General features: G+C 37.6%; 1 protein-coding gene across 1 annotated transcript in view; it reads right to left on the bottom strand.

Moving 5' to 3' along the window:
* Positions 1–14,828, bottom strand: part of LOC120523856 (leukocyte surface antigen CD47-like) — a 42,204-nt gene extending 27,376 nt beyond the window's left edge. The window contains exons 1-2 of the mRNA XM_039745518.1: positions 14,729–14,828; positions 8,597–8,934 (exon numbers count right to left, since the gene is read on the bottom strand). Coding sequence (XP_039601452.1) covers positions 8,597–8,690 — 94 coding nt within the window. The 5' untranslated portion in view covers positions 8,691–8,934; positions 14,729–14,828. The remainder of the gene's footprint in view (positions 1–8,596; positions 8,935–14,728) is intronic.
* Positions 14,829–26,392: the final 11,564 nt, after the last annotated feature.

Raw genomic sequence — 26,392 nt, 5'->3', positions numbered from 1 at the left:
CCAGTGACAGACTCTGCAGTAAAAACATTCTTAGCAAAGAAGCAGGTTTCTCAGAGAGAAATCAAGCACCCCCGCTTTTAGCAGACCCCTTGCAAGCAGGCATGTGTGATCTGTCTCTCCCTCTCTCAGAGCCCAGACACAGGCTTAGCCAGCCCCTGCTGCAGCGATCACCTTCACACAGTTTTGTGCTTGAGCACCCGTTCCCGCTGGGTGAGTCCCTGCGAGGTCGCCTGCTTGTCAGCAGCGGTCTGTAAACTCCCCTACCCCCATGCCAGTGGCTAGAGACTGCGCAGACCCTCTGTCCATGACGGATGGATCTTTTAAAGTTAAGGGATTTTTAAAGATTACCCTGTAAAGCTTGAGATAATTACTAGTTCAGCCCTTTAAAAATGACACATAGTTAAATAATATGCAGTAGTTCCCTTTTAAATCACGTTTGAAAGCGTCTAAAAAATCTAGCTTGGGCTGTATAATTTGTAATTATATTAATTAACATAATTATAATTTGTATAAAAATCGATCTATTTCTATTCAAACTCACCCCACATTTTAAATACAGGTATCTTCAGATGACCCTAAGGAAACATACTGTGAATGCAAGCGACCCGCATGGCTCAGGGAGGGTGATGGTTCCAGCAGGGGCCGATTTCACACTTCAGCTGTGTAAAGTGGTGGCTGATACCAAATATGTTCACATATATACAGAGCTTAACCTTAGGGCTTATTTTCCTGGATTCAAACACATTTTAAATAATCAAATACATATATCTTTCATCTCACAGAAAATCCTCAAGCAGAAGGTGATTCAAGCTTTTCCATTTCACAGAAAATCCTCAAGCTGCAGTTTCTCAAAGAAAAAGACCAAGTGGCAGACCCAGTCAGCTTTCAGCCGACAGCCCATGCAAGCAGCCCCTGCTCTCTCTCTACACACAGAAAGTAAAGTCAGGTATGGGAGGACTCGAGTTGCTTGCAAACAACTGAGCCCACCCATTTGAGCATCCATCCCCTGCTGGGTGATGCCCGGTGAGCTCGCCGGCTGGTAGTCTCAGGAATGTTTTGGGGGTTAAGTCATGTACAAACCTCCACTTTGATTTATCACCTTTAAAGACATCGAGCAGTCTTGTGTTACAAACGCTTTGTGTCTCTCTTTTAACACTCCTGCCTGTAAAAGCTCTGTTATCAAGTTCTCTATTCCTTCCGCGCCTCAGGTTTAATAGGGGCTTGCACTCAGGCTAATGAACCACGTCCTGTACATGTCGAGATGCCAGCCCATGCCTGCCGTCCCTTACACTATATAACATGTTTGGTTACTCATTTTGTAAGTATAATATAATGAAGTTATTTTTAAAAGTAACCCACACTGCTCAAGATAGACAGATTCCACGTGTGTTTTAGGATGTGCTGCAGTCAATGATTTTAAATTTTTGCTTAGCTCATTTCTATCACCTAGGAGCCTTTTAACAAAGAAAAACTCTGTAAATACATTTGTGCATTTAAATGGAGATTTAAAAGAAACCACAGTAGGCTATAGTGAGGTGTGCTGGTTTAACTAGAGGCAGGGGATGTAAGAAGTGCTTTTCTGCACCTACGAAGTTCATCGAACTAAAATCATGTTTTTAAATCAGCAGCTTTAGCTCATGCTGGTGACCTCATAAATGGGAGCCAACAGCTCAGCAAGCTTGTATAGCTCACAAAATAGCAGAGCTAATTACTCTTTCTGCTTAAACTAATGATCAAATATTCAGGTAATTCTTAATCTATACTAATAAAAGGAAAAGCCCTCACTGACTGACTGACTCACTCACTCACTCACTGACTGACTCACTCATCACTAATTCTCCAACTTCCCGTGCAGGTGGAAGGATGAAATTTGGCAGGCTCATTCCTTACAGCTTACTTACAAAAGTTGGGCAGGTTTCATTTGAAATCCTATGCGTATTGGTCATAACTGGACCCCATTTTTTGTCCATATACTGTAATAGACTGCAGCTCGATGGCGTGGGAGGCGGAGTTGCGTGTTGCGTCATCACACCTCCCACGTAATTGAGTGCCTGCCCATATAGCGTAAATATTAGTGGGTAAAGGACTGTGCTTAGCATATTCATAAGTAGAAATATCTGATTCACAAACTGATGTTAATTATATTTTGTCCATGAATACCTATTAAATAATTCCAAATAGTCTGTCCGCTTCCTTTCATAGCTTTTCCGATGGTTGTGCTGCTTCCAGGCATGTATTTTAGTATCAAAGCATTTAACCAATCACATTTCAGCCATCATTTGTTGCCAGGCAGAGAGGACTTTACAATCCGTTGTGCGGGCACTCTTAAACAGAATAAATGTCGATTAACCTGTTGCTTCAACCATTCAGATTTTGTGTTGGTGTCAGTGCGGCCCTCTAGCAGGTGTACAGCAACATCACCGTTTTCAGTCCCATTGATTGGATAGATGCACGCAGGTTAGATTTTCAGCATTAGCCGATGGCGATAGAAAGGGACTTTTGATGGAACTGAGGCGCGCGGATTATTCATACGACAGAGTGATTGAACTGTTTTGAGGAAAGAGAGGAGAATGGGTTTTGTTTACAAATAATCAAATTTTTGGTGAGTAAAATGTTGCGATTCAATCTCGACGTATATATATATCGTAAATATATATATATGTATGTCTATATACATATCGTGTATATATATATATGTCTATATACATATACGTGTATATATATATATGTATATATACATATGTGTATATATATATCTATATATATATCTATATATATATCTATATATATATATATATATATATACACACACACGTGTATACATATATATATATATATATATATATATATACATATATATATATATATATATATATATATATATATATATATATATATATATATATATATATATATACACATATCACGTGCATATATATATATATATATGTATACTAGCAGAATACCAGCTTACTTGGAGAAGTAGTGTGTTAAAGAAGTTATGAAAAACAAAAGCAAACATTTTAAAAATAACGTAAGATGATTGTTAGCGTAATTGTTTTGTCATTGATATGAGTGTTGTTGTCATATCTATCTATTTATATTATATATATAGCAAAATACCTGCGATTGCAGCGGAGAAGTAAAAGAAAAGGAAACATTTTAATAATAACGTAACATGATTGACAATGTAATTGTTTTGTCATTGTCATGAGTGGTGCTGGCATATATATATATATATATATATATATATATATACACACACACACAGACACATATATAAACATACATATATACATATAAACATATATATATATATATATATATACACATCTATACACATATATATACTGTATACAGTTATATATATATACATATACACACATACATATACATATATACACATACTGTATATATACACACACACATATATACATACTGTATATACAACATATACATATCTACATATATACTGTATATACACATATATATACAAATCTACATATATATATCTACATATATATATATATATTAGGGGTGGGACTCGATTAAAAAAATAATCCAATTAATTAGAGGCTGTGTAAAATTAATCTTGATTAATGGTATGTAATCGACACGTAAATTTGCCCCAAATGCAAATGTTTTTTTTTTTTAATTTAAAAGCGGTTTTAGTGGGCGACAGAATCAAATAATAGACATGGACATGAATATTGTAAACTGAAGCTGTTTTAATTTCTGAAAAAAAGCTTTTAAACTGCATTTGAATTCAAAACAGAAACAAAAATATCATCCCTGGTTAAAATTGGGCAGACTTAAAAATAAAGTGGTAGTTTAAGTACTTTAAGTACATTTTCAGAATAGTATTGTCTTTAAATAATAATAACCAAAATTTCAACATAAAGTGCAGTTTTCTTCTTAAAAAAATAAGTCAGAAACATAAAAGGTAATTTGACCAGCTTACTCTTTAAACTCTGAGTAACATTAGCCAAAATTATTTTGTACATTAGGCTAAAACAGTGTGATCATTGAACATTTTGTAATTAGATGTATTTAGAATTACTAGCGGTCACGGAAGTCCAATGATCCCCAGTAAGAGCCACAAAGTCCGCTTTCTGTAATGCATCTAATTTTGCTTGCTTTTCAGTGTGCACAAAACCATGCTTTTATCAAGGCTTAGCTCGGGTAGTCGAAATGATCAGTCGTAGGAGGAGCGCTTTATTCCGACTCTAACATTTTTGTAGCTGTGATGTGTGCATCAGTGTAATGGATGTACCAGGAAATCATGCATTGACAAAAGTTCCGTTTGCTTGGAATTGAAAGTGTGATTAAATCGTTATTTTTAAGCGTTATGGATACATGCATCGAAGCTTCTCAGCTGTGCTTGTGCTAAGAAAGGGAAAATTTTAAAAATAGCGTAACATGATTCTGCGTTAACCTAATATTTTTTCATACGTCCCAAACCAAGGAGATGCGAAGGTAAAATGAATCGGGTAGCGCGCGTACATAGTCAGTACACCCCCTCGAATGAACCTCGAATGTGCGTTAGAGGCGAAGACTCTACAATTAAGCCACAGCGTGTGATTTGTCTATGCTAAAGTATGTATTGTAGATCGGGTATATATATACATTTATATATATATACCCGTGTACCGCAGTGGAGAAGTAGAAGTTATGAAAAGAAAAGGGAACATTTTAAAAATAACGTAACATGATTGTCAATATACAGTAATTGTTTTGTGAGTGTTATTGAATGTTGCTGTCATCAAGGATTTGATTATCATTATTTCTTTCAATCAGGCTCGTATTTGTAGGATGTGTTCAAGTTACATTCCGTGTTTGTCAATCGTTGTAAAGATAAGAGGTTTCATTCATCGATTAGTTCCTTACTGCATCAATAAACAGCTCGTCTTCCTTTTTATCTGTGATGTGACAAACTGCATGCGGGTTTTTTTTATACTGTCTTCCTTTAGCAGGACATTCACTTTTTCCACCGTGTGCTTTGTTTCCTCAGTAGCTGCACTTATAAATATGATTGTATGTATAAGGCGCTTCATATTTTTACACACACACACAAACATATATATATATATATATATACATATCTATACATATACACATATATACATACATATATACACACATATACATACATACACACACATATATACACACAAATACATATATATATATACATACATACACACACACATATATAAACATATATATATATATATATATACATATACATATCTACATATATACACACACAGCTATTTAGTATCAGTGCAATACGCTGTTTGTTAAAACGGTTGACTCCAGCTCTTACGTGCAATAACAAATCAAATCATTCAGTTGTCTTTGCTCATATGTCATTTTAGAGCTGGGCGCCTGGCATCTTTTTGGCCACAAGTTCGTTTCTGTTTGGTGTGAGGTTCTGTGTTGTGGAGATTCTCAGGATGGATTGCAGGTGCTCATCAGTGAGGCGACTCCTGTGTGCTGTTTTGTTAGTCTTATCACTGAGAAGAGCTTCTCACACAGATATGTGCTACCAAACATGCACAAGGTTCGAGCCGCATGTAGACGGACTTTTTTTGTTCTTCAAAGTCACCAAAGCGCCGTGCAAACTCAGTGCGCAATAACTCTAGCCGCAATAACTTGCAGCATCATAAGGTAGACTTGATTAGCGGTAAGTGTTGGCAAGGCAGCTGAAGCGCTGCATTATGGGATCTGTAGTTTATTGTGTTACCAGCGCTTCATATACCGGGCCATTAATAACAATAATACAGTATATAAAATGATCTCGGGCGGATATAATTACACGCGGGCGGATGTGGCCCGCGCCCTTGAGTTTGACACATATGGACTAAATAGAACTTGAAAAGATATATTTTTTCAAATGTGATCGCAATTCAGATAGAGTTGGCCACTACAGCCTGCATGCCTCAATGAGTCATCCTCCCCTCACTCTTACTTTTTACCGTTCATCTAATGAATACACTGAGTATGGCTTTACCAAAACAATCATTGATGGCGAATAAAGTATCCATTATTCGAGTATGTAGGCGGGATATATATATATACATATATATATACCAGCGTATCGCGAGAAGTAGTGTGTTAAAAAGCTAGAAAAAGAAAAGGGAACATTTTAAAAATAGCGTAACATGACTGTCAATATACAGTATTTGTTTTGTGAGTGTTACTGAGTGTTGCTGTCATCAAGGATTTGATTATCATTATTTCTTTCAATCAGGTTCGTATTTGTAGGATGTGTTGTGTTCAAGTTACATTCCGTGTTTGTCAATCGTTGTAAAGATGACAGGTTTCATTCATCGATTTGTTTCTTACTGCATCAATAAACAGCTCGTCTTCTTCTTTATCTGAGACCTGACACACTGCATGCACGGGTTTTTTACACTGTCTTCCTTTAGCGGGACATTGACTTTTTCCACCGTGTGCTTTGTTTCCACAGTAGCTGCATTTATGAATATGCTTGTATGTATCAGGCGCTTCATATTTTTGCTGCCTTTTCAATTGTGTAATTCGGTTTTGTTCAGCGCTCTTTGGAACTGTTGCTTTTATCTGTGCACTCGTCAGTTCACGTGAGCCACTCGGTGTACATGCATCGAAGTTTCCCAGCTGTGCTGGTGCCATCTCGTGCTATGTCCATAGCTGTATTTAATGTTACCTTAGTCCTGGCACTTAAAACTTTCTCTCGCAGTTTCGCTGAGTTTGTGCCAAACACCACCCTGACCATCTCATCTTCCTCTCCATAAGCACAGTCCTTCACCCGTGAATATTTACCCGTGGCAGTTTGCTATTGGATTGCCGCTGTGGACGGCCTTATATGGGCAGGCACTAAATTACAAGCGCCAGCGCAGCCTGTCTATGAACTTAATTTAAAGTGTAGGTTTACATCGTGCTTTGTTTCGAAGTAGCAGAACTCATGAATATGGTTGTATATGTCACTCTTTCGCTTCTTATTGTTTAGCTGCCTTCTCAATTATATAATGCATGTTTTCTTCAGCGCTTTTTGAGGTCTTCCTGGTTTTCTAGTGTGTTGACAGTCAGCGTGATTACGTGGGAGGCGTGATGATGTCACACGAAACTCCGCCCACGGTTTCCAGCTCAACTCCATCACAGTTTATGCAGAAAAATAGCTTCCAGTTATGACCATTACGCGTAGAATTTGAAATGAAACCTGCCCAACTTTTGTAAGTAAGCTGTAAGGAATAACCTGCCAAATTTCAGCCTTCTACCCACATGGGAAGTTGGAGAATTAGTGATGAGTCAGTATGTGAGTGAGTGAGTCAGTGAGGGCTTTGCCTTTATTATTATAGATTACTCACTGTAATGTAAAATACAGGAGTCCTCGAGTTACAATGTCTTGACATAAGACGCGTTTAATTTACAACGCTCACTTCCATAAAAATTTCCAAAAAATTGAGACATGAGAAGGAATAAAGGTAAGGATTTTTATGCTCATTTTTTCTGTGTACAGTATTGTTTATTTATGTCCTTTTACTTTTCTGTGGCTTAGTTGTACTTTTATGTTCTAGATTATAATTTTGCAAATGTGTTAGGATAGGTAAGTGACTTATGCTAGGATGTGTTTGACTTACACCAAAATTCAGTTTACATCACTGTTGTAGGAGTGGAACAGTGTCGTAACCAGAGGACCCCCTGTAGTTAGTTCTATTATGCGTATGTAACAATTCCCATGAAAATAATCTGTTTAAAATTGTACATCCACATCCCCATACAGCGAGCATCAGAACCACAAAGAGGCTAGCTCGTAGTGCAGGCCTGAGGGTTGGTGAGTGAAGCGAGCTGGATGCAAAGCCCCTAGTCATATATAAAATAAAAAATAAAAAAAATGTACAAACATACATGTAACATCTAGAATCAGTAACCTAAGTTTGACTATATTAAAAAAATCACTAATTATAACTTAAATACTCAAACCTTATTTTTTTGTTGGCTAATTTAATTGCCATTGTGCACAACACTGCAAAGAAATGATTTCCCTGAATATCAAAATGTGATTTTCTTTGATAGTAGCAAAATTCAGAGATAAAAATCAGGAATGTCAATTAATAACATATGAGGGGGATCTGGTAGAAGCAGTCTCTGTCATGCAGTAGAACATAAACCAGTAGGAGAAGAATTGATATTTAAATAAATAAAATAAATAAATAAATAAATAATCTTACTTGAGCCTCTTTGCTCTCATCTGTAATCAGATGCCCATTGTGGCTGTACAAGAATTCAGGAAACATTTTTGCAACACTGACTAAAAACTTTGGTTCACCAGAAGAAAGAAAACCATACAGTCCGAGATTGAGAGTTAACAAGGATTCTTAATTTTCTAATTTTTTCACTGTATGCATAAAAGTAAAAAGACTACTAAATTAAAAATAAATTGTGGCCATGACATGACTACTGAAGAACACAAAAATAGAAATTACTGTATTAGTTTGGAAACAAATATATACTGTATTTTACATGTTGTTTACAATAAATTTAAAATTTGTACAATTTTAATATCCTTATAAAAATCAGAGACTTTGATTCAGATTAATTAGAATTAACTTACGCCTTACTGTTAGTGTAGTTTCTCCTCTGCCTTCAGATGAGCCTTCTGTTACTTCACATTTAAATGTATATATTCCAGGTGTTAAAGTATTCATTTTCAAGGTTATATTCCCTTTCTGTACTTGGTCAAGATCAACATCGTATCCTGGTATTTCTACAATACGTTTGCACTGGATCCATCATATTCGTAAACCTTCTTAGCATTCTGAATCCATGTTATCCACATCAGATTAATGTCATTCCTGTTAAGACTGGCATCACAAGGCAGATTGATTTCTTCATCAGAATAACCTTCTAAGGATGGAACTGTTACAACCTTCAATTGTCCAGACACCAATTCTAACAAAAAAAATTGCAGAGTTATACATAAAAAATAAATAAACAAGAAACAAGCTGAATAAGCACAGTGCAAACTGGTATCGTTCTGAGAAGAGAAAGACTAATGGTTCAGAACCTGTGGAAAGAAAGGCAGACATTTAATGGGTGAAAATGTGCGCGATGGTGGAAGATGAACAAAACAACACCCAAGACAACAAAATGTGGAAGGAGAAAAACACTTGGAGGCAAATGGCCAACCAGGGCAAACCAACAAAATGATGATTAAAGCCATTCTGATGATAACCAGGCATGTGACCATAGCCATATTAAATTTATAGAGAGTGGCTCTACACAACAAAAAAAATGAAGGTTAGCACCAAAAATTAAAATGTATCATTTTTAATTATCACACTCAAGTCTATGTACAGCATAAGCTCTAATTTCAAATTTCTTTCTTATTATAATAAAAAATCCTGACGAGACAAGACATTTTGGAAGATTTTTTCAAGTCCTGTGAGTCGAGACTTTGGCCATGAGATGTTTTCAAGTCACACCCTCCTCTCAACCATAGAAAACCACGCAAACAGTACTCTCATCTCTCATTTGTGTGAATGCTTTTCACAGAAACAGTTCTTATTCTCTTAGCTCTTATAAATTTTAACATTTTCTTCATATAAGTTCCCAATTACAGAAGACGTATGTCCAAATCCTATTGAAGAATTTCATCACGAAGGGTAATCAACAGAAAAATGAGTACACGGGCAATCCTAGCACTGATAAACGGCGAAGTCAATCGAATTAATGCCAAAAATGATGATTGGTTACACGGCAAATTGGTTAAATGCGTATCAATAGACTATGCTGAAACAGTTGATCGTGTGGCAGATGAAAACATCAATTTACAATATTCTGAAGAATATCTACAACCATTATCACCACACAAATTACTGTAGAAAGAAGGATGTACCCAAGAAAGGTAATGTAGTACATCTTCAGGGGATAACATTAGACAACAAAGGAGATCTTGATATGCCATTCAATTAAAAGCGTTAACAGTTTCCCATTAGAATAGATTTTGCAAAGACAACTTACAAATCTCTGAGCTAAAGATTTGAAAATGTCATTTTATTTAAAAGAGAGAAAGAAACTAAATTCAATCACGTGCAGTTATATGTGGCGTTGTCATGATAAAAATCCAAATACAGAATCACAATTCAATGCGATAGATGAAAATTTTATTCAAAAATTGTTTTACTGAAGTTTTACAATAAAAGTGAAAGTTTAAAAGTTTTTGAGTGTTAATTTCAAAGCCAAACAGAACAAAATCGTAGATGCGCAATGAATAACTCTAACACAACATGAAACGTAATTTACATTCAAATGATTACATTTTAATAATTTTTAATATGGTTAATTACTCGCCATTATGTAAAATAGTGAATTGTACATCCATCCCATACGCGAGCGCAGAACCGCAAAGAGGCTAGCATGTAGTGCAAGCACGGGGTTGGCGAAGCCCTCTAGTCTTATTAAAAACAATTTCTCTCCTGCTCTTGAGTTGTGCTGAATGTTCTTTCTATGGACTGAGTTGGCATTAGCAAAAAATTTCTTTGTGAACAGAAATGTTTAGCTACATTACCCTGTGATCTCTTGCAACAATGCGTCCAGCACTTCTAAAACTCGGGGTCCCTTATTACTTAAAAATTTGGAACAAATAAGAATTTTAAAGGAATAATAGAGTTACTAACCACATGCTTTTGAGAAGACAACTAAATAGATTCTGACAGAGTTTTGTGTTTGGGCTGCCATTTAGTAAACAGGTATTAGAAAAGACTACACAACAACCAGAATGTTACTTGTAAATGTATCTTGGATATTTGATGGGCATATATAGAAAGTTTACCATGGATTTCTCATATCTACTGGCTGCTGTACAATGCACATGTACAGTACATCCACAAAATTCACAGGGTTATGTTCCTAGAGCACCCAATTGTGATGTGGTTAAAAATGCCTTTTAAATGCCTATTTTTATAGTTTAAACCCTAAATACAGTATGCCCCAAATTTCGTTGCAAACTCAGCTTAATACATTAATACATTACCTAAAACAGAATATAACTACTGTATATCTTTATGTATATTTTAAAATAAATGTAATTTTAAATTATGGACAAATGGCTAAATAGGAGTTTACAAAGAAGTAGAAAAAAATAAACAAGAAAACAAGTTAAATTACACCTGGTGGTTAAAAGAAAAGATGATTAACCCCTTTTGCAATATGAATTTACTTTAAATCTGTTATCATGATGGGTAGCAATCAGTCTGCCAATTTTAGCAAATCTTTGGTGAAGTATGAAGCCAGACAGGTTTTTGAAAAATATTTCATCTCTCATGAAAAGAACTTACTTACATCTTAGGAAGCATCAGATTTAATTGCAAAAGTTAAAACAACCATACATGATTGGAGAAAAGCTTGTTTTCACAATTGCAGGTCAAATTACAGAAATTATTCATGGAGGTAAAGTATACAAGTAAGATATGTAAAATTGCTGACTCAAATAATAGTTTCTAGAACAATTTCAGTAATTAGCAATGGCCAGTTTCATTACCTTGTAGGAGAATTCAAGTCCTACATTTGCACAAGTCAATAGATATTACAGACTTGCCTCAACTGTTGGCATATCAGATTTTTCAAGGTCTGGAAAGGCGTGGCTGTGTCTGTACTAAAGGTGCTGGAGAAAGGATAGAAATAAATTTTGGATTTCAAGCCAAAGTTAAATTTGCTAGTAATGGACACTAGGGTGGGGAAAATGGACTTAAACTGATTTTGAGATTATTCATCCATCCATCCATTTTCCAACCCGCTGAATCCAAACACATGGGGTCTGCTGGAGCCAATCCCAGCCAACACAGGGCACAAAACAGGAACCAATCCCGGCAGGGTGCCAACCCACCACAGGACACACACACAAACACACCCACACACTAGGGCCAATTTAGAATCGCCAATCCACCTAACCTGCATATCTTTGGACTTTGGGAGGAAACCCACGCAGACATGGGGAAAACATGTAAACTACGCAGGGAGGACCCGGAAGCAAACCCAAATCTCCTAACTGCAAGGCAGCAGCACTACTAATCAAATCCAGCAAAAGCTGGTCTTCTTTCTCATTAATGGCAATATAAAAATAAAAGTTTTGTGATTTTCCTTTTTATTATTATAAAGGCTTTACAATTACCATTTTAAAGAGCCTTTTCTGTGTGAGCAATTGTTTAGATACATTGGTTAACAAACATCATCACACACGGTCCAGTTCTATACTCACTTGAGACATATTTGAGCATAAGAAAGGCACTATAAATAGGCACGCTGAAAATAATGAGGCATAACTAGAAAATTATTAAAGGCACCTTCTGTTACATTTTGCTGACACTGAAAAAGAGGAAAAGTAGGAGAAAATTAGTTTAATAACTATATCTAGTAATTAATTACATTTGCATAGCACTTTTCTGACTTACTCAAAACAGCTATGTTATAGGGGTTGGAACGGTGGCACTGATCAGAAAGCAGGAGACAGAGCTGGAGGTGGCAGAGTTAAAGATGCTAAATTTTGCACTAGGTGTGACGAGAATGGATAGGATTAGAAATGAGGACATTAGAGTGTCAGCTCAAGTTGGGCGGTTGGGAGACAGTCAGAGGTGACATGGCGTTGGTTTGGACATGTGCAGAGGAGAGATGCTGGATATATTGGGAGAAGGACGTTAAGGATAGAGCTGTCTGGGAAGTGGAGAAGAGGAAGGCCTAAGAGAAGGTTTATGGATGTGGTGAGAGAGGACATGCAGGTGATGGGTGTAACAGAACAAGAAGCAGAGGACAGAAAGATATGGAAGAGGATGACCACTGTGACAACCCCTAACGGAGCAGCTGAAAGAAGAAGTTATTCTTTTATAATCATTAGTAGTCTCTATTGGAACAATTTTAAACTAGTATGCACAACAGGGGAAATCACAACCAAGTTAAATTTAACAAAACAGTGTGTATTTGACCCTGGTAATTGCACACAACAAGAAACATTTCAAAACAACAAAGTGTGGTTTTGTGCATAACAGGTCACTTCACTGTGACAAACCACTCTGCAAAACAGTAACATCACATTAAAGGTAATATATGCTGCAATGTTATAAGCGAAGATCAGAAACTAATCCAGTTTGTCACTGAACACATTCATTTTCTTAAATGGCTCCTTTTAACAATGTTCCCAGAAATGTACACATTTCACAGCCAGGGAACTGGATCTATGTCCCTAGACAACAGGTATGACATCTCAGAGTTAGCTTAAATCCACTTTCTAGGATCTGGTGCCACAAACTATAGGCTGATTAACACTTATGTAAGAATATTCACACAAAATTAAACTCAAAAAAAGGTAGTGTAAAATGTAAAGAACAAAATGATATGTCGGTATTAATAATTAAATGTGTAATGATATATTTTTGTTGCATATTTCTATATACAAGTTAAATATTTCTTATATTTCAGTGACACCGTGCCCAACATTAAATACATCTTAAAACATAAACTACTATTTTTACCCAATAAAACTTAAAAGGGTGGGTACTGGCGACTGCTGCTTTCTGATCAAGTACCACATCTACAGTAGACTCCATATAGGATGCGGAATTCGGAGCATCTTAAATAAAATCAGTCGCTTCGCGATTTAATTCTTAGCAACTTTTTCTTGTACTGTTGTATATCTGCGAACGGTCAACACGAAAAGGCTTATGGGCCTCAGGATTCCCAAGGCAGGTAAAGCATACGCTTAAAACCGAAAACGTTAAAGAGGGGCGGATTCGTGTACAAATGAAGAATGACAGATGGCCGAGACAACCAAATGTAATTTAATAGGCCTTAATGAATGAAGAGGCCAAATATTTGGGAAAATCTTAGTACTTTCCTATCAGGCCTTAGCAATTTACCGTTCATGTTCGATTACCTCTAGCGCCACATGTTAGTCTAATGTACACATTAGAAAGTGAAAGTGGATTAACTTCCGGGCTGGCTCGCCTTTTGGAGTCCATAGCTGGCACTGTCTTCTTTACATTTAAACACAAATTATCCTTGAGTAGTTCGTTACAGTGCGCATCAAGTTACTAGTAAAGAATTCACTCCATTTACAACTTTTTACAGTATTTTTGGGAGACCAACCACACCACTAAAATGTGTTAGAAGCGACTCTAAAAGTTACTCACTTCGGAGCCTGCACAAACTTCACATTACGAATCTAGTGCTTTAAAACGAACTATTTTCATAAACTTTTGCCTTACAAAGTGTGGAGAAACAAAACCTCCATCACTTATTTCTTCTGTCATATCAGTCAGAAAATGAGGAAATCCGAGTTAGATAACCTCTTCCAAATAAACACATCGATCGACCCGTACCTTCGCCGCATAGTGGTTAGAAGCAGAAACCCCAGAGGCCACCATGAAAACGACACAACGTTAATCATTTCAGTACGCTCTTGACCAGCTTACAACAATTAATTTGTATTCCGCAATTTCATCAGATATCTTGGTGTATAAAAAAAATCGAGGGTGGGATTCAAGTTATATCTGAAAAATGTCTCACACGACTAGACATCGACGTTTTTCTGATAGGCTGTCTAGTTTTCGGGTGCTTCAGCAGCGCGTACGCGAGGAAACGGTGCAGTTAACAGGTTTCTACTCTTGATTAAGAAATACGTTTTTTTTTCCCCAAACTTGTGGGTCTTAACTACACGTTACGTATACGGTCTCTTATGTATATTTACCCTTACCTGAAAGGAGAGGAATTACTAAAAACCAGCAAATATTCTCCATACTGATGTTCACTGCAATTCAAGTCACCGTCCAAAATACCACACCCCGATAGCAAAGAAGAACATCGCAAAGCACACTACTGCCATCTAGTGCATGGAGGATCAAAATTAAGGTGTTTTTTCTTTCATATTCTGCTTGTAATGAGACGTGTTCAACTCCTGGAAACAATCTTGCGTCTAATCAGATGTCATTTATTTATAACATAAATTGACAAATAATTTTGAAAGATACAAGAAAGAGAAAAGCTGCATAAGAGACGTCTCTGTTCTGGAGTCATTTAGAATTGCCTAAAATGCAATGAATAATTTGTGGAAGACAGCTCGTGTATTTGTTTACTATAACCCATATTCTATTCATCGCCACTTGAGGAACATGAATCCTGTCATTGGAAAGAGTGATAACAAACCATCTGTGTCAGATCAGGCCAGATTTATTTTGACGCTAGCTTTGCGCACTCTGCTGAACCCAAAACTCAAACATGGCAACCTGGACCTTGTCAGAAAGGCAGAAAAACATGGAGCAGATGCAATCATCAGCACACTAACACATACATAGGACTCTCCAAAGCAAGCATTATTAGTATTCAGTGATTTACACTCTGGAGCTGATATCTTCTATATTGTTTGTAAAGTGTAATGTGAATAAGAGCCCATGCTGCATAACTAATTACAGCTGTCATTCAAACAGAGACAGTGCCATGGACATCCAAGAGCAGGCCCTGTAGACACCACTGTAGGGAAAAGCAAATCCTATGGAGGTCAGCATGAAGATCCACTCCAGTGATGAAGCATCAAAGACCAACGGGATAAACACATCTGAACCTGCTTTAAAAAAATCATCCAACTTTTCCAGCAACATCCCTCCCTTATGAACACATTCTTTCATGGTCCACATAGGTGATCAGAAACAAAGTCATCTTAGCCACACCATAGCACAATAAACTATCTCACTATTATAAAACAAAAATCTTGGCAGGGAGACGAGACTTGATCTTCTCGGAAGACAATTTGACGTTCCGCGGAAGACACTTTAATTTCACGTGAGACAAGGCAGTGAGACAGAAGGACAGCTGCTGTACAGGCTTTTAAATGATCAACGCGCAGAACGACAAGCAGAACATGCACCTCGGCAGCAGGAGAACAAAGCCAGCAGCTGATCCGTCCGCATCTCTTTAGCATGCGTTCGGCTCCCCCCTTTCACAACGAGAGCAGTGTTATACGTCCAGCGAGAAAGAGATTTAACCACACCCCGGGCAGGAAATAAAGGTCAAGTATTGTTTTAACAAAAGTTTTAAAGCAAAAGTGAAAATAATGCATATGTAACAATTCCCATGAAAATAACAATCTCTTTAAATTGTTTATCCGGTAAACCAAACCCGGGAGAGGGCGAGCGAAGCAGTGGGCAGACCCACTTAGTATGCTTAAATAATAAAAATTATACTTTTCCTATCTATATCTATTATATCCAGTCTTCAAGTTACATAAGCACAATCCCAGTCACTAACACATTTAATGTGTTCGCTGTCTCTTGTCAATCAAAATAAGCACAATTCATTTAATATACTGTATAATATTTTAATCCCCCAATCTCATAATCTACCCATTACTAGTATTATCAAATCTCTAGTTTTGTTATACACAAGAAACAAGACACACATTTGCCTTTGACAAATCTTTATCAATTATACTAATAATATAGTAACAGAGGCAAAAGGGGAATGTTTATGAAAAGAGACTAAATATTATGGTGAGTGAGATGTCATGTTTCACATTACTTATGCATTCTACTAGTAAGCATGTGTAATGTAGAATGTATAGTTTTATTTATCACCACTAAGTAATCTGGGCACAATCATTTTAAATGTATTGATGATCCACAAAGATTCATTCTGCCTGTCGAGTTTTTGAAACCTGGTGGTTACATGTGTAGTTCAAATGAAGATCAATGAATAAGGATTTGAAACCACAAAATGACATGTACAATTCTAATGAAACCTGAGCACAGTTCAAATCACTAAGCTCACATGCAGACTTCTAATGAAGTTTGGTGAATGAGGAATTGAAATGCCGAGCTGACACTAACAGTTTAAATGAATTCCTGAGCATAGTTAGAATCTCTAAGCTGACATGTGCAGTTCAAACAAAGTTCTATGAATGAGGTTTTGAAACAATAATATGACATGCGTAGTGGAAATACATCTTGACACTACGTTTTGAAACTTTGGCGGTGACATACTATTTTATTCATTTTGGTTATGTATTTGAGAGGGGATTGTTGTTTATCATTGAGCTTCTGTAAAAATCAAAATTTCCCCGAGGACAAATAAGGTGCTCTCTAACCTCTCTTTCTTTCTCTGTCTAGCTATAGGATGAAACAGATGTAGGGATTCAAGGTCAAAGCGTATGTATTCATAGAGAAATTGACTCTTTGTGAAGCCTCAACACATTCAGAGCCACTGTGCTGTAAATTGTTGCAAGGTTACCAAGGATTTGACACCCATCCCTCTAATGATATTTTGTAATTTGTTTTAAGACTTCGCCCCCTGCTTGCTACACTCGCCAACCTCTCCCCCCACCTGCAGTTTCACACGCCATTGTGAAGAGGGGGGCTGAACACATCCCAAGGAGATGCAGCCGCTCCTCCAAAACCCCTCTTAAACTGTGATACAATGTGGAACAAATACATTTTTTTACTTCCTCTTTGCTCAATCAGCTGCTGGTTTGCTGCTGCTACTATGCCGCGTGATCTGCATTTTGTGCAGAGCTTCGAACATTTAAAAGCCTGTACAGTGCCTGTCCTTTTGAGCCTTGTCTCTCTTGTCCCCCAGACATCCTCAGACACGATGCGATCTCTTTTCGCTGTTCTGTTATTTCACCGAGTAATATTTTTCAATTGTCTTCGCTAATACGATCTTTACTCTCATTTTCTTGAAACTTTCGAATTTTCCGGCTTCCATTATCTCTAACCTGCTCTGCATGTGTTTCACTGGACTTCTTTCCAAAGGTTGTAAGTGTGATGTGACTTGTCTGTCTCACGGGACGTGAAAGTGTCTCTTTGTCTCTCTTTAAAAGATCATGTCTTGTCACAAGATTTTTTTTTATAATAGAGAGATAACATACTCAGTTGATATAGTTCAGTGACAGACTGAAACAACATTCCTGATAGTTGCTGACAATTTGTGATTGTATCATGGCTATGATTTTTAAATTTAGCCAATTATTCTGCATGTATTATTCTTTATTTATCACTACTTACAGGTCCTCTTTCATTGAGGTTCCTTCTCTTAAGATGTACATGTAGACATTCAAAAGGAATCTTTTATTGAAAAGATTGTAACGACTTGTCATTTTCTTATAATGACTTCATTTCTATAATATTGACAATTAAACATATGATCAAAAATCAAGGAGGTTGTGAATTTTTGTCGGCCATGCTGTCATTTTTTACATGACATCATCTCAATAACAGAGAATGTGTACTGTTAACAATGCATTCTGTCCTAAATGACAGTTCATGAGCTTTTTTGATGTGTCCTAAAAGCTTATTATTGTACTGTATTTTGGCACTGTTTTATTTTAATTTAAACTATTTTTTAACATATTACCCATGTTAATTGCTCATGTAGATATGTAACATTTGGTGGCAATAAACATAAAAGTAACAAAGCTTATAGTATTTTTTGTGTGTTTTGTAGATAATTTCTCCGAAATGTCATGCTTTGTAGAATTCTGTTTCACAATATCATGTTTTTGTATACAGTAGATTTATTACACTTATAATGGTGTACATTGTTAGTATTTTTCCATTGCATGTGGTCACAGTATCATGCATATCAGTGGGGCTACAGAAGACTGAGAGGCAACAATCAAGAGCCCAAGTAATTTTAGATAAGACGCTTCCTCGCCCCTTCTAATTGGTATTACCATCTTGTGATTTTTCTCATTATTACCACTTTATTATAATTATTATTACCAAACATGTAAAGAAAATGTTTATTTTGTTTATTTGTGACAGAAAGGATGATAAAGCCTTGAATGAAATGCAGTACTGATGTTTGGTAACAAGAGAGAGCAGGTGGCAGCTTTGGGCAGCATGACTGGTAAGGGACAGGGTAAACATTATATGTGCCAGTCACTGGGATTGTGTAACTGGAAGATAAGTTAAGAATGCAGAAAGGAAAACAGCTTAGTGTTTCATTGATTGTGCTGTGCTGCAGGTCGGTTGACTTCTTATTTATTGATCCCTCCCCAGCCCTTGACAAGATGGATTCACAAGGAACTAATGTTGCTGGTAAAGTCAGATGGTTTTTGGGTACTTGTGTACTAAACGGATGGCAGTGAAACCTCCGCCATGAAACCCACCACAAGAATATGTTTAATCAGGAGCAGACCACTTTGTAACCATTTTAGGATGAATATGTAGCACTATAGTTGAACCTGAAAGAGAATTAAGACAAATTCCAACCCAACATAAAAGAAGAACATTCTTTAACTGCCGTCTGTTTAGTACACAAGTACCGGTTTTTGAAAATCTGAGGCTAGGTATGTTTATCAACTCACTTCTCCTTGAAGTCCTGAGGCTCATACAAATTGTAGAAAATGATGTCAATGGTAATGATTCTGTTTGAAAGACAATTGTAATTAGTTATGTAGTATGTGGTTTAATTCACACTACATTTGGAAAGCAACAGTACATATCTACTACAGATCTGAAAAATCACTGAATACTAACAACACTTAATTAGTAGTATCATGTGCATATGCTGTTGTGATGGCCACATCAGTGCTGTCAACTTAACATGAAGTGTCTCTCATATTAAATGAATTTAAATGGCTTTTACCTGCTGTAGATTTTTTCTTCACTGGACATACAGAGGGCACACCATAGCCAGTTACACATGGTATAGATTCAGTCTGTGCCTCTGTGTCTTTTGCCAAGATCATTATTTAAAGAACAGCATAATATGCTCATGCATGCCATTCAAATACTGAATAACGCACATCCTGGCAAAGCCATACACAATGAAAATGTAGCAATTTCAACACAAGTAGGTTTTACTTAAAATAAGTCATTCTGTTAGATATAGAAAATATAGTGCCAACTATTTATTGTAAAATGCAATGGATTTAGGTGGTACCTTTTGTACAGATTTAACCTTTACTTATCTCATTTCCAAGACATGCTTTCTCTATCTTAACAATACTGCAAAAAATAAGGCTTTTTAAGTATACTTATATTTTAATGCTTAATGTTTCAGTTCTTTTGCCAATTGAAATCTATACACTTGAAGAGTAACTAGAGATCTAAATGACATTAAAATGAACAGCATTTTTCAGTAAACACCTAAAAGAAAATCTGGTCAGGGCTTTATTATTGTTATCGTTATTATTCTTATCTTACTGTAATTTAGACCACCACAACCATCAATCAATCAGTCATCGTCCAACCCGCTATATCCTAACTACAGGGTCACAGGAGTCTGCTGGAGCCAATCCCAGCCAACACAGGGTGCAAGGCAGGAACAAATTCCGGGCAAGGTGCCAGCCCACTGCAGGGCACATACACACACACACACACACCAAGCACAGACTAGGGACAATTTAGAATCGCCAATGCACCTAACCTGCATGTCTTTGGACTCTGGGAGGAAACCAGAGCACCCGGAGGAAACCCACGCAGACATGGGGAGAACATGCAAACTCCATGCAGGGAGGACCCGGGAAGCAAGCCCAGGTCTCCTTACTGTGAGGCAGCAGCGCTACCACTGTGCCACTGTGCCGCCCACCATTAATCATGAACTAATAAAATAAACTTTCTGTCTACACAAAACAGGCTGCCAAATCACCTGAATTTAGGCAGCGAAGGGAGATCAGAAAGGAAGCAACAGCACATGATGAAATAAAAATTAACTGGACCTTTCCTGAAAAACAAATATAAAACAGTAATTCCATACTATGACTCTGAAAGCTCAGCATGGATAGCTTTGACATCTAACTATTTTAACAAACAAAGAGAGAATCAAAAACAGACATGGACAACAAAAAATTATTAATAAGAAATATTAAGTTTATAAAAAGTGCAGGTCATGTTTGTGTCTAGCCAGTACTTGGATGGAAGACTATCTAGGAAAAGCTTAGGTTGCTACTGAAAGAGGTGTTATGGTGACACCATTAGGGGGCGCTCACCCTATGGTTTGTGTGTAGATCCCAATGCCCCAGTACAGTGACAGGGACACTATGCTGTAAATATTGGTGCCATCCTTCAAATGATAAGTAAAACCAAATCCTGACTCTCTGTGGTCATAAGAGATCTCTGGACATCTTCCAAAAACAGTAGGGTTTTTCCTGATGTCCCGACATTCTGGGTTAATAATCATCCTCAGTCCCTTACTGCCTAACTGTCTCTTTACCCTCTTCACCACCTAGTAATTAATCTGTGGGGAGTATACTGGAACAATAATGACTGCAATTGCATCATCCAGGTGAGTTCTACACATTCGTGGTGGTTGAATTGGTTTCCTTCTGTCTATGTAAAGCCCTTTAAATGTAATTATTATTATTATTATTATTATTATTATTATTATGTGACACCACACACAAACAGAATGTCCATGCCCATCCACACATGGATATGCCTCAATAACATCATTATGGGTCTCACCAACAATGCAAAATCACTAGCCCCAGAATGCTAAGTGAAAAAAAAAAAAATCTATACTAATAAAAGGCAAAGCCCTCACTGACTCATCACTAATTCTCCAACGTCCTGTGTAGGTAGAAGGGTGAAATTTGGCAGACTTATTCCTTACAGCTTACTTACAAAAGTTAAGCAGGTTTCATTTCGAAATTCAACACGTAACGGTCATAATGGTCGATAACGGTCGACAACGTCCGCCATGTTGAACTTTCTTATTTATGGCCCCATCTTCACGAAATTTGGTAAGCGGCTTCCCTGCACTAACCAAAACCGATGTACGTACTTATTTCGATGGTATGACGCCACTATCGGCCACCATATTGAACTTTCCAACGTCACTAATTCTCCAACTTCCCGTGTAGGTAGAAGGCTGACCCCATCTTCACGAAATTTGGTAGGCGACTTCCCTGCGCTAACCGAAACCAATGTACATAATTATTTCGGTAGTATGATGCCACTGTCAGCCGCCATATTGAACTTTCCAACGTCCCGTGTAGGTAGAAGGCTGAAATTTGGCAGGCTCATTCCTTACAGTTTACTTACAAAAGTTAAGCAGGTTTCATTTCAAACTTCTACGCGTAACGGTCATAATGGTCAACAACGTCCGCCATGTTGAACTTTCTTATTTATGGCCCCATCTTCACGAAATTTGGTCGGCGGCTTCCCAGCGCTAACCGAAACCAATGTACGTACTTATTTCGGTGGTATGACGCCATTGTCAGCCGCCATATTGAACTTTCCAACGTCACTAATTCTCCAAATTCCTGTGTAGGTAGAAGGTTGAAATTTGGTACTTAATTTGGTGGTATGAAGCCACTGTCGGCCGCCATTACATTGACAATCATGTTACGTTCTTTTGAAAATGTTTCCTTTTCTTTGTCATAACTTCTTTAACACACTACTGCTCCGCTGCGAAGCGCAGGTATTTTGCTAGTAAATAAATAAATGGCAGAAGCTCCTTGAAATGTACTATGCCAGCTATGAAATCTGACAACCACCATGTTTCCCATAAACATTCAGATAACTAATTATCAGCTATAGACTGTCAGTGTCCAGATTTTAATCCAATCAAGAATCTATGGGATTTCAATTTGAAAAACCTATCAGAGTCGCCATGGGTGAGCATTTCTGTGCTGTATTTTCAACACCTTGCTGTATTCATAATCTGATGTGTTAAGTCAGCTCTAAAGATAAGCTAAGGCCAACTCTCTGCTAGGCAGGTATACCTAATAAGTAACCGTTCATCATATAAAAATTCCCTTAAAATTCAATTCAAGTTGCTGAAAGACATTATTCATTATTTTGTTAAATACTGAGGGGATACTTATGCCATCTTTGGGTGCTTCACTTTCTCTCTTACTGACATCAGCTCTGACTATTTCAACGTCGAATTGAGTGCGTGTGGATTAATGTGTCATTATATTTTGAGTTGAATTTAGTAAATGCTACTTAATTCTTTGCTTCCTAGCACCACAGATGGAAAGTTGCAAGTTAGGACCTCACATGGTCCAGATGGTAGCAAGTTGCATACTACAGGGCCACTGACCTAAAACAGAATTAACAATAAGCCAAAAACAGATGACAACACACCAGGGGCTGTGGTGTAAATTATTCACATGGAACCATGGCAAAGAGTAATTCCAGCTGGAAACTTCCTCGCCTGAGGCAGTACACAAACCATGGTTCACAATGCTACTAGTCTAGGCCAAGAAAAAATTAAGGCAACAGAGGGGATAATTTGTTCATTCCAAATTGCACATGAAAGCAAGCCAGGACAAAGTTGGGACAGAAATACCTCACCAGGAAAATGACAAAGTGAGTGGTTAGTCATCTCATCACTAGAAAGAGACAAACATCAAGATTAACCTTCCATCACTGTCTCCTATATTACCTACACCGATGTTGTGAATGAAAGGGATAGGCCAAGTATGCATATAAACATATTGTATGTAAACTATTACCAGCTAGGCTGCTGTAAAAATCATCCTTTACTGTACATGGCATCTTTCTATAGTAGCCTTCATTTCACAAGTACTTAACTATAATACACTTGAATGTATAAATTGATACTTTTCTTCTACATCTAGAGTACAGGCAGTTTATGGTTACACACAATGAGTTGGAGGATGGTGGATGAACCAGCAACCTGGTGGTTTAAATGACAGTGTCCTCAAATCATTGAATACTGTACCAACATTTCACCTTAGAGTGGGTAGTGAACTCAACCAGCAAATGTTCAGAAAGTAGAAGGAAAATTGGAGTAGCAATTAAATTAAACACACACACATAGACATGAAGAGAAAATGCAAACTCCATGCAAACAATGTTCAGACCTGAATTTCAACCTAAACTTAGGGGGTTGCAATGCAGCAGTTTGAACATTACATGCAGTTAGTTACATACAGTACGTCAGAGTTTAAGATAAACCAGGTCAGGTTAGGTTGGGGAGCATGCATTGATACAGCATGTTGCTGCACCCACCACACGACAAAACAGCTTGAAGTCCTCATTGACAATCCCTCAGGCAGACATGCTACATGGGCGTCCCCTTGGCCTGGTCCAGCTAATCAGGTCCTCAACAATGAGGATCCTGAAAGTCGGATCACCCTCAGGTGCCATAGTGCCATAACTGACACTCCCTCACAATGCAGGTAAGGATTCTCTGAAGAGACACAGTAAGTACCAAAGGAGTCTACTCTTCGTCTCAGGTCACTGGCTAACGTCCATGTCTCGCAACCATCTTTCAAACAGGACACACCAGGACTCTAAAGAGTGGACCATTGTCCTTTTGCAAAGATATTGGGAGCACCACACAACACTATTCAGCGACCTCATGATCCCCCATGCTCTCCAATCCACCTACCAACTACATAGGAAAATTCATCAGAGACATGAATGTCAGTGCTGGGCTAAGTAAACCTTTTGACAAGGTCGACACTCTCTGCAGATAGACACACTCCTGATGGTTATGCCCAAGCGGTCATTAAAAGACTGAATCTTGGTTCTTATCTAGGACACTCACAAGCCAAAATACTCACACTCCTCACTCAGTCTCTCGAGAGCCCCGATCAGAGCCTCTATTGACTCCATGAAGATCACAGCATTATTGGCAAAGTCAAGATCAGTGAATCTTTCTTCACCAACAGATATCCCACAGCTGCTGGATCTCATGACGGTGCTCAACACCCAGTCCATGCAAGCAATGAACAAGGTAGGAGCAAGAACACACCCCTGATGAACCCCAGAATCAACTGGGAAAAACACAGATGCTCTACCTCCACTCTGCACAGCACTTACAGTACCAGTGTACAGACCGGCCATGACATCCAGCAACCTTGAGGGGATCCTGGAAAATCTCAGGGTGTCTCACAGGGCAGCATGATAATCTGAATTGAACACTTTACAAAACTGATAAAGGCTGCAAAAAACCTCTGCTGATATTCACATTTGCACTTTATAAGAACCCTCATCGCCAGGATGTGGTTGATGGTAGACCTCTTAGGCATAAAACCAGAGTGCTCCGGTCGCTGGTAGGTAAGCAAGTGATAATGGATCATATTGACAATGACCCTAGCAAGTACCTAACCCAGCATGAGAGCAAATTTATCCCCGTGTAGTTGCTGCAATCCAGGTGATCACCCTTTCCTTTCCAGATAGGGACGACAAGTCCAGTTTTCCAGTCAGTTAACTCCCATCCTGCTTACAGAGGAATCAAAGCATTACATGCATCTAGATCTGTTCCTTGGAGAGTCACAGTCAGGGTGGGTGATGTTACAGTCCTTACGGATGTAGTTGTGAACCACTGAGCTTGCCACTTTAACCAGCTAGGATATTGGACATGTCTGGGTTCACAGTTCTTGAGGCTGATCCTCCAATTAGCTGTGAACTACCGAGTTGCACAGGTGGTGAACCAGCTGAGGGTAAGATAAACAACTGGTAGAATTTGTACTTTTTTAACACAGTGTTGCATAAATATTGAAATCTTGGACTGAAATCAATTCTTCTTACTCTTTGATCTTAGTAAAGCACACCACACCGAGCACTGGGTTCTGTAAAATCCAAACAATAATTTGTTATGATTTAGTTTACCAGAGAATAGGGAAGTTGTCTCCAGCAGCCTCCACATCTCTGGTTGTATTTCATAGGACAGTGCACAGTATGGAAGCATATAATATGTGATATTTGTAACGGGTTGTAATTTGTTAGTTATGGATATTTAAGCAGCCACTCACTCCTTGTGAGTCTTGTGCTTGCTTTATGATAAAAATATTCTAAAATATCAAATATTTCTTTAGATTAAGGCACATATTTCCAAATACTATCTCCCTATTATAATAAAAAATTCTTGGGAAGAGAGACAAGACGTGACTTTCTCAGAGAGACACTTTCACATCCCTGCAAGACAAGACTTTGTGCCAAGAGATTTAACTATGCCCGGGGGCCAGAAACAAAAGACTAAGAGTAGATGACTAAGTATATCATAGTAAAGAATTCAAAAACGTTGGCGTGATATACATGCAGAACAGGTTAGAGATAATGAAAGTACGAAAATCCTAAAGTCTGAAAAAATTAGTAAACATCGCATTAGCACAAACAAATGGAAATTATTACTCAGTGAAATAATGGAACAGCGAAAACAGATTGAATATATTGTTTGGATTTAAACTTTAACTCGAAGACTTGTAGATCGTCTAATTCGTGTTGCCATCAGGGAAAAGTAGTGTTTCTTGCCAATGAAGAGTCGTATTCATGAGAATGAAAAGATTTGTTGTTAGATAGTACTAGTCACACTTGTATGAAGTCTTCCAGTTATGTGGCAGTTTCTTACATGGAATAACCTTCACTCTGCAAAAAACAACAGACAGACATTTTTCTTGAGAATGGAATAACAGGTTTCAGTGGTACTAATGCAACTACAAGGGAGT

The sequence above is a fragment of the Polypterus senegalus genome, chromosome 2 (assembly GCF_016835505.1).
Source record: "Polypterus senegalus isolate Bchr_013 chromosome 2, ASM1683550v1, whole genome shotgun sequence".
In the NCBI taxonomy this organism is placed as follows: Eukaryota; Metazoa; Chordata; class Cladistia; order Polypteriformes; family Polypteridae; genus Polypterus; species Polypterus senegalus.
This window is presented reverse-complemented; position numbering and strand designations above follow the sequence as displayed.